The 10,575-nt window shown below is 37.3% G+C and overlaps 2 protein-coding genes across 5 annotated transcripts in view; one reads left to right on the top strand and one right to left on the bottom strand.

Annotated features, from left to right (window-relative positions):
* Window positions 1–10,575, top strand: part of LOC145291442 (uncharacterized) — a 114,476-nt gene that overhangs the window by 77,579 nt on the left and 26,322 nt on the right. The gene's annotated exons all lie outside the window — the stretch shown is intronic.
* Window positions 1–10,575, bottom strand: part of LOC145291441 (uncharacterized) — a 42,568-nt gene that overhangs the window by 17,788 nt on the left and 14,205 nt on the right. For both annotated transcript variants that reach the window (XR_013869416.1, XM_080137285.1), the window contains exons 3-5: window positions 9,130–9,288; window positions 6,601–6,774; window positions 1,304–1,462 (exon numbers count right to left, since the gene is read on the bottom strand). Coding sequence is in view for 1 of the 2 variants with exons in the window: in XM_080137285.1 (XP_079993411.1) it covers window positions 1,304–1,462; window positions 6,601–6,774; window positions 9,130–9,288 (492 nt within the window). In the remaining variant the exon portion in view is untranslated. The remainder of the gene's footprint in view (window positions 1–1,303; window positions 1,463–6,600; window positions 6,775–9,129; window positions 9,289–10,575) is intronic.

The raw sequence follows: 10,575 nt of genomic DNA, 5'->3' as shown, positions 1-10,575 counted from the left end.
ACCCCACAATTTTATTATACCATCCCTATTTATGTTATAACATACTTATCAAAGTATTCTTATGTACATCTATATAAAAAAAAAACACTTGTAAACGTTTTTTTTTTTTTATTTTTAATATTTCCATACTTTGTGGACCAGGCGCGAATGCAGACCCCACAATTTTAATGAACCACCGTTCTTCCAGATCAAACATACCCATTCCTGTGTCTCGATATATCTATCATTATATGTAATCCATTTTTTTTTTTTTTTTTTTTTTAAATAATCAACCATATAGGAGCCTATTCGTCACCAGAAACACACATTCAGCTTTATATATTATGCATGGTAGCGAGGTGGTGCAACCTTGCTGGGTTGTAAAATACGCTTAAATATATTTTAATTGATTTAGAATTTGTATTTATTATTACAGAGCCAATTCTTTATTGAATATTATATTGTACCTAATATGTAGTACTGATTTCAAAAGTTAAAAATAAATGACTTGGGTGGCATTAGTTAGACTAGAAACCAAAACATTTAGCGCTACAGCCGGGTTCCTTACCGGCTGAACTAACCCCACAGATAGATAAAGAAAAGAAAAAAAAAGATTCAAAATTAAACCACTAAGGTAGGATTGAATTTGTGCATGCATAAACCTAATAAAATAGTTTAGCAAGTTGAAATGAACATTTTGTCATTTCAACTTGCCGACATACTTCTGTACGCGTTCTTCATCCATGCAAACAAGATTGGTGTATGATTATTTTCTGTCAATTTCAGTGTTGTGACCAGTAGTTTAAGAGTTTATCGGTTAAATATTAACATATACACACACATACATCTGTTTATATATTCACTATAATAATTATTAAATACCTTTTCATCCTTTCAGGAATTATCAGTGCAGGGTGTCACGATTAACACCAGTCGATAGATTCGAACCCGGTAAGCCATTCCAGACTTCATTAGCAAGGATCTAATCCATTCGGCTACCGTTAACGCGAGAAATATCGTTGAAATTTAAAACGCTTTTTAATGTCTGTCAGAGTGATCTAATCATATATATATATATATATATATATATATATAAGAAAGAGAGAGGGGGGAGATTTAAGATAGAGCTGTTTCATCGTCTACGACTTAAACTTGCTAAATACAGCAAGATCTGCTAAATATGTAACAATTATACCATAATTGGACTTGTTTTTTTTTTTTTTTTAAGAAAATCGTTTCAATTTCAAACTAATAAAAACAGAAAAATATCATCCTGACTGACTGACGAGAGGATCATTATAGAAAATGATTTCATTTAAATTACCTTCCATTTTCGAATAGTCTGGAGTAGGATGGTGTCTGCACATCATTCTTGTACACCCAACAATGTTGTTTCCTGCGCAGAAGCAATGGTTGCAATCGTCCATGAATCTATCACCTTTCTTGTACAGTTTCCCTTTGTGTTCACAGCCGTCTTTGTCAACTGTAAACGAAAATGTAGAATCAACGCATAGCTCGGGAGTTCAATGAAGTGGTTTAAAAAGGTTCAAAAGAGAGTCGCAAATCTGATAGGCCCTGAACTGGCATCTAAGCTTCAGCCTCTGTCCCATCGGTGAAACGTTGCATCCCTCTGCCTGTTCTACAAGCCCGACAGACTGCAAAATCCCAGCCCCACACTGTAGAGATCCCGAGATGTAAAAGATCTTTCTACTCCAGTAGTTTCTTCCCCCATAACCGCTAGACTTTGGAATTCCATTCCAGGTCCCTGCTTCCAACTGTACTGACGTGCAGAAGTTCAAGTGCAACGTGAACCAACATCTTGCTGCCCAAATCCCTACATAGTACCCCAGTAGTTGTTTCCCCTGTTAGTAGCCCCCTACACCAAAGTGGCAATGTGCCTTGTATGGGGTGAAAATGTAAAATAAATAAAAAAAAAAAAATTATAAACACTAGTGAGAATTCTAGTCCGCTAACGTACTTCCTAACTTCCAGCGTGGCTGCTACCGGAAGCTGTGACAAGGCAAATAAGTCCCTTCATTTTTATTGTTCTTCAGTATTTCTATTGTGAAGAGATTTATTGAAATAAAATATAAGAAAAGGACATTATTGAATAATATACAATAAAAAAGGTAACAAAAAAAGATAAGTCTATTTTCACTTTTAATAACAAAATTAAAAATAAGTTTACTTTATTTGAAATTTTATCAGAAATGTTTACAAGTTTTATTTATATAAATACATTTATGAAGGTATTAAAAAAAATTGAAACAAAAATAAAATTGAAATCAAATAAAAATTTCAAACAAAAGTAACGTGTCCAATACATAATATGTGCACAATAGTTTTAAAATATTTTAAAGTGTTATCAAAAAGATAAAATAAAACTCAGTTCAATAATTCTTAAAATAAAACCGAAAAACTTTAATGAGTATTAAATAAGAACAATCGGAAAAAAACAAAAGATTACATTGACAACGGAGAGAAAATTAAAGTGAAGGAACTTATTTGCCTTGTTACCGCTTCCGGTAGCTAGCAAGGACGTTATCCGACTATAACCTCCGTCCGTCTGTGTGATTTTAATTATTTGGACTAGCGATTTCATCTTGGATATTATTCTCACAACATTTCAGTTGGTCTCCACCCTTATTCACACGCATCTTGTCGAACTTGGCAATCTTTACGTCGAATTCAGGAATCTGTGCGTAATTCTGAACGCAACCCTTTATTTAATCCATGTAGGGAGCTTGCTTTTGTTCTATCCAGGACTTGTTTCGCAACAGATAACTACTGAGTATCAATCACTTCTAAATTACAGTTTTCTGGGGATTGAAAGTGCCATCCTCAATAGCAATACACTTTTTATTATTTCTTCAGACATGTACTCCGTTATGGATAACGAAATGTGGATTAAATCAAGGGTTCAGTTTGAAAATACATAGAGTCCCGAGTTCATCAGATGTACCATAAGAAGGTCGGAAATTAAATCGTCCGAAAGAGGAGAACGTTCGTTTATTTGATGTTAGGGTGATCCACTCTATTCCGTGATTATACTGACTTTTCGAAACATTATGTACAGAGAAGATACGATGAAGAACGAAAAGTATTTCCGTAACATTCATTACTTCTGCAACTGCATACTCTTGTAAATATACCACCGGGTTATCTTATTGCCCATTTAAGCTCAGAATATTTGATGACTTCAAACTGTATATACAAGGGGAATTCCAAAAGTAATGCTTCCTATTTTTTATTCCGCCCGAATGGATCAGAGAGGATTGCAAATTCATTTTTATGATTGAACCTGCGCATTTATGACCGGAAAGTTTCATCTGCTGCAGATATTGACGTCGTGAGACTAAGAAAGTAACCAGTCATGGACGTGCGTCAGAAGCAGAGATGTGTCATTAAATTCCAGACAAACGTGCATTGATAATAGCATTGACTATGGGGAAAATAAATTCTGTTATAAGCTGCACACAGACTACTTTTCATTGTGTCAAATGTGTCATTTGGTCAGTGTTATCCCATGAAGAAAGATCCTTAAATATCTGCAGAAATGTGAGAGTTGTACTCACTTTTGTGATACACTGCATGTATAATATATAACCATAATTCTTTCAAAAACATTTTATTAAATTCTTTAAGTCAAGGTAGAATCTAACCAATCGGGTTATTGTATCTCGTATCATCCTAACATATGTTGACCAAAATAAGACATTGTGCTAGTGTAGTACAGTAGAACCCCAGGATACGGCATTAAAAATTAAAATACAGTACAGTATATAATACACATGTATATAATCAAATAACATTATAATACCGTAATGCGGGGCAAATACCGTAACCAGGAGGCAGAAAAACATTCCACATCGTAACTGAAAAAAAAACGTATCCTAGGGCCACCGTATCCTGGGGTTCTACTGTAGTAATGTCACAATTAGTCTTACCGCAAAGCGACAAAGTCTGTTCTTTCTGCCATTCGCATGTAAAAAGAAAAAACACAAAAAGGGTGCCTGCTTTTATGCAAAAAGACAAGAACGTGATAAGCCCGCGAGATTTGTGGCGGATAAAAGAATCTGGCTTGGAGGAGGGAAAGGAGTCAGTTCCTTGTTACGTTTTGCATTGATGGAAACTTTACGATCAGTCGCAACCGTGCAGAACAAGCTAATTCACCGTTAACTAATAATCAAATGAAAATGACCGGTAGAGCGTTTGACATTTGACCGATTCACGAATTTTATGGTGTTTCGTCCAATGACAGTGTCCGAATAGTTGCAACAATTATAGTTGGTGTGTGAAATATGTGGTATTAACATCGATTGTGTTCTACCATTTAGACTGAGAGTCGGGGTTCTGGCAGTATACCGACGATTTATCCGTGATCATAGGGAGGATTTAAAGCAAGTGAAACAATCCCTCCTTGTGGCTTTTGCGCAAAACACTTTCGTTGTATTTGACAAGTTCGTCCATTCGTTTGCACCTTGGGGAAACTGGATGAATACTTGGGTGACCTACAACACGACACGTCTGATGAAGGAAGACCCTCCGACTGGTGGCTCAGTTGTGCTTTTGTATCAGGAATCCCAGCTGCAGTTAGACAACAATTGCGTGGATCCTCAAGGATGGAGCACATCACTCTAGAATAGATGCTCGCTAGTCAAGAGCTCTCATGACAGAAGAGGTAGAGGTGATCGAGACTGTTGCGGTGGCAGCCAGATGACAGTTCTTCTTCATGCCTGTGGACCCACTTTCAATATCCAACCAGCAGGTTCTAGTGCAGTGCTACAAGTGTGGAGGTCCCAATCACTTTGCCAGAAACTGTCAGCAACCAGGGATAAAAGCAAAAAGAGCTCCCCCTGGAGACATGCTGTTATCGGTGCCAGCAACAAAGACATATTGCATCAAGGTGTCCGGAAAATGAAACACAGGGCGAGAAGCCAACACTACATTTTCCTCACATAAGCTAGAGTAAGTTCTCCCCGTAATAAAAGTTAAAAAATAAATGGGATAAAAATCAAAGGGGGTTGGTGGATTCCGAGTGCTCCTCATCTGTTGTGAGTGTGTTGCTATGTCAATCCAAAGTATATAAAAGCACAATTTTAATGGCAGGCAGAAAATGCCTTATAAGCGATGGTGTTGGCAGCGTAACGTTAACCAACAGAAATCGACAGTTTTAATGGAAACGAAAAGCCATTGGGATTCGACCTCCTGCTGGAAATGGACATCAAGAAACTCTTCGGCGTGCATATCGACGAAGGCAAGATACATTTTGATGAGGTATCTCTTGCTCTGGATACGACAATAGAATTGACACACTGATTTTTGCACAGATTTCGACTAAAGCACCAAATCCATGACGATGTATATAGGGCATCCCCCACTAGGCTACGAAGTCTATATTAACAAAATAGACTTCATAGCCTAGTGGGGGATGCCTGCCCTTTTCCCTTCCCTGCAATCTCTCCCACAGAAGGGAGGTTGCGAGCCTGTCGTTGTTTTATCGTTATTTCTATGGAAAGTGCTTGTCTGAGCTCCAATCTCTGATCCCTTCCCAATCTTTCACGAAAAACACTCGTCTAGCCGAAACCACTGTCAGTAATTTTCCCCACTCTTTATCTGTACCTAAACCAAAACGTAGATTTCATGAAAAAAGCTTCTTTCTTAGAAGTGCACACCTGTGAGACTCTTCTGTTTGCCTGTTTCCCACCTGACTACAACTTTGATGTCTTCAAGTCCAACATAAACAAGTTCCTGATGAACCGCCCCCCCCTTATGGAAGACACTTTATCAGATCTCCATTACTAGCGATTAGAACGATATTGTCCCATTGATTACTCTACACGCAATAACCCTTATCCCCGAGTGGCCTCCGGGCCTTGATAAGTGGTGATTTCCTGGTAAAAAAAAAATTTAAAAAAAAAAAAAAAAGATATGTAGTGGAAATGGTCAACTGATCAGCCGTCAGAAAAATTATGCAACAGAGTACAGCATTCCTAGAAGAGCTTATGCAGAACCCGATAAGGATTACCTTTACAAGTTCGATTGATAATGGGTAGTTGATTCCTTACCCAGAAGAGGAATTGAATGGCAGTTATCCAGTAAAACAAAAAAGCAAGACTAGTGCTCAACTATCGTGGACCTATTTATGCACCTCTCTGTCATGGGCGTGCGTTAGAAGCAGAAATTTGTCATTAAATTCTTGACAAAATTGCACTGAGAATGGTGGTGACTATGTAGCAAAAATAAATTGTGAAACAAAAGATCGCTCGTTTTAATAGTACCACTCCAGTCTTCGTAGCTCTTTACTTTCGTGTTAAAAAAATATTCTTTACTTTTGGAATGACCCTTGTACTAGTTATAACATTAGATTATTTACTATATGAAGCAATAATAATCGATTAGTTGGCGGTGTTATAAGTTTCGATGGTTTTACACTGTTCGTTCAGAAGCAGACACAGATGATTATCATTCAGCATGGTCATCTTTATGCCATGTTGGTGGATAAAAGCTTTCAGTCAAGGTCAAATATGATCAATTAGCTGGTTATACTAGAGTATCATCCTAACATGTGTTGATCCAAACCCTAGGGTCATTATAGAAAGTTTATGATTTAAAAATTACCTTTCATATTCGAACACTCTTGAGTATGATGGCGTCTGTACCGCATTTTTGTGTATTTAACCATGCCGTTGATGCTACAATCTTGTTGGCTGCAATCTTGTTGGCTGCAATCGTCAATTAATCTATCACCTTTCTTGTACAGTTGTCCTTCGTGTTCACGGATGTCTGTGTCAGCTGCAAACGAAAACACAGAATAAACATAGCATTATAGATTTTCCGCAATATAACATCGCAAATGTACAAAGAAATAAAAGATAAATCCAACTCAGCTGTTCTTTCTTTTTTTTAACACTAGTCGTTTATTACAGTTTTTCTTCATCCCCGTCTCGACACCAGTTTAAAAGTCTCTTTGCGGGGCCCACACGCCCATCCCATTTGGGTGGCGTTTCCCTTCCTGTTCCACTACACACCGGCCGTAGAAAACCATTTCTAGTCTTCGATTTTTCACGTCCATTTTTTTTTTTTCAACCGACCTTTTTCTTCTCCCCACTACGTGGTGTCCTTTTTTTCTTTTTCTTCTCGCGCGTATTTCCTAACTTGCATATGTGCGGGTTGTTTTCGGCTACTATTGCTAATATTTCCGCACGCCAGCCATCCCACTGCTGCTGCTGTTGCTATTACTCCCCCCTCCACACACACACATACTCATGCGCACTGTTCAAATAACACACACACGCATATGATACGATATAATCAGTTTGTTCATAAACATTCTATTAAAATCAAATCTATTGAGTCAAGTCAAATTAAGATCAAACTAACCAATGGGATTATTGTATCTCGTATCATCCCGAAATGTTGACCCAAACCAGAAAAATATTTATACATTTTTATGGCTGTTCAAAGTCTATATAATCCGGCTTCAGTGCATGGAGGTCATCTTCCTCGAACTGCTCATTTCAATTGATGACAGCAAATATAATAGAATGCCATTAAGCAACAATCACCGGCCGGTTGGTTGTATCACAAGTTCCCATAATGTTACTCACCAGTTTTTATGGGATGTGTCCTTCAGTTTTGTGGTATTATTTTAAGGCGTGTTGTAATTGGATGTGTTTTTGGAATGTGACGGATTCAGAGAAATTTTCTGTAAAAAGGTTTGCAGGGTTTATAATCAAACTAGCCTGGGTGCCCGGAGGTGTGTGTTGAGCAAAAAAAAAAAAAAAGTGGTAGTAGACAGACAAGCTCGAACTCGTGACGCGAAGAGAAAAGAAAATCTGACGTCTTAGCTCTACTCCATAACACGACCGGAAGTTTGGAACGTTAAAATTAGGCAAAGTCAATCGAACCTATGACTTGCAAAAAATCAACCCTTCCTTGTAAAAAACTACCCAGTTGAGGGTGAAGGAATAAATGCTTTTGGCCAATTTTTTCGATATTTGTCGTCAGAGACGGCGAGCTTCAACATACATGAATTTTCGTAATTTTTGGATATATTACTATTTTCGGCATGACAATTAAGTATGTAATATTGTTTTTTTTTTTTTGTTTACAACATTTAAAAAATAAATCGATCTGTCGACTATCGTAGCATGCACCGTATTTCTGCTGTTCTAACCTTATAGTGGGCGACACTATTGTATTTGCAGAGTGTCCCAATAAAGTGTGTACACTCTTTAAATTATCTCAACTTGCTAGATGAATATGCCATCTTACGTTCCCAAAAGATGTTTAAAGAAAAAAAAGAATGATACTTCCAGTAGGATGGACCACATCGCCACTATCATCATGACGTAACAGCCTATCTTTATGGTCACCTGCCAAATAGATGGGTAGGACGAAGAGTAGCATCTACGATCAGCGGATTTTACTCCCATGGATTTTTTGGAGGGGTGAGGGGACATTTTAAACAAAAGGTTCAAAAATATTAAACAGCTACCATGACCGAGTTGGAAGCAGCCATTGAGAGAGGATGCGCCAGCATCCCAACTAAACTGATAAGGAACGTTTTGGATTCAATCAGTGAGCGTTGTCAGCTGTTCCTGAACTGCAATGGCCAATAACTTGATTAGCTGGTTTCTACATTTGTTCACAGTATTGTGATATATGAAACTTATAAATGTTGATTTCATAGACATTTAAAGAGTGTATACATTTTATTAGGACACTGTATTTCCGACATGTACATGAATTTTCATGCACAGTTCTTATTTTTCTTTGGGGGCATTGACTCACAAGCTTCAGAGAACTGAGCCGCTCTTGAATACCGCCCCGATATCTTTTCGATTACATATTCTTTGATTTTTTTTCTGCCAAGCCTTTCATGTATGGCATATAAACTGGTGAGTTTTTAGATGCTGTGCTTCGGTGTTTGGTCCAAAGGTTACATCGGCCGAAACGTTGTGAAAATAACAATTAAGACGAGAACATTAGTCTCAATAATCAGATTAATCAAAATGTTATAATTAATTAAAATTACCTTGCATTGGTGCAGGAAATCTTTAGGTCAAAGTCAAGTATGATCAATTAGTTGTATATAGTATATGTTACCCCGACTATAAGATCATAATAAAAATTGCATTAAATTACCTTTCATTTTCGAATAATCTGGAGCAGAATGGTGTCTGCACATCATTCTTGAACACCCAACTATGTCGTCTCCTCCGCAGAAGCAGCGGTTGCAATCGTCTATGAATCTATCACCTTTCTTGTACACTTTGTCTTTGTAGTCACACGTGTCCTGCTTAACTGTAAACAAAATATAAACGCATACCGTAAGAAGTTGCTTGACAAAAACGTAACATGCACATACCAAGTAATATGTCCCAGACCTGCTGCAATATTTTTGGTATTATGAGAGGGTATGATTACCCCGCTCTCAGGGAATGTTCTATTTATAGACGGAACTGACCAGAATAGAAAAAAAAAAAAACATACAAGAAAGAAAAAGAGGCAGATATGAAAATAAAAACAATTGCCTCCCCATATATGCAGAGTTTAATACAAAGTCGGTAATTTAGTAAATTGTGCTTTGAAGTGGGCTTTGAGATGTATAGATGTAGGATCTCCCAAAAGAAACTGACGGATCTGAAATTTGAATTCAACCACTCTACGGTAATTACCATCTCCTATAGGAGAAATTAGAGACGAATATTAAAAAGAAAAGGGTGGTTTCAAACAATATTTCCAATTCTTCCGACTATATTATAGTACGACACATGGAAGAGGTGAAGTAAAACCAAAGAAACGAATATGGTACTTTTAACATGGCGAACAGGTACATAGTATCCGGAATGATAATAACGTCAAGACCTTCAACTATTGTTTAAAATAATCTTTTCATATTTGGTACAAATAATCTTTTCCATATAATCTTTTCCATATTTGGTACAAAAAAACTTTATATGCGTGACTTGTTTCAACCACGGATATCCAACAGTCTGTACTTTATTGCAGTACTAGCCTGGATGCCCGGCATTGCCCGGGTGTTTGAAGGTGTGTGTGTAGAGCAAAAAAAAAAAAAAAAAAGGGGGTGGTAGTAGACAGGCAGACTCGTACCCGTACCGCAAAGGAGGAAAATTACGTGGAAAAAAACATGACGTCTTTGCTGTTGTGTCTATCGTCAAACCGGAAGTTACGAACGTTTAATTTAAGGCTAGGTAATCGAAAAGAGGGGATGACTTTCGAAAATATCAGCGAAAAAACAGCGACTCCTCCCTGTAGAAAAATTCCCAGTTGAAGGAATTAATGTTTTTAGCCAATTTTTCGATATTTGCCGTCCGAAGGGTTGAGCTTCAAAACGATACTGATCTTGTGGAAATCGGTAGCCTCTGTCGAAAGTAACATACAGACGAGATTTATATTATGATATGGAGATAAAACGGAGGAAGCGAGGAAAAAAGAAAGAGTAATATGGAGGGATAGAATGATTAGAATAAACGGAAAGGAAATTGTAGGGGTAGGCTGGAAGCAAATAAAAATGTCAGGGAGATAATAGTCGGGAAATAAAGAAAGACAGAAAGAAAACGTAAAACA

This window comes from Euprymna scolopes, chromosome 12 (assembly GCF_053919585.1).
Source record: "Euprymna scolopes isolate OS-2025 chromosome 12, ASM5391958v1, whole genome shotgun sequence".
In the NCBI taxonomy this organism is placed as follows: domain Eukaryota; kingdom Metazoa; phylum Mollusca; class Cephalopoda; order Sepiida; family Sepiolidae; genus Euprymna; species Euprymna scolopes.
The sequence above is the reverse complement of the archived record's forward strand: the minus strand, read 5'-3'. Positions and strand labels throughout refer to the sequence as shown.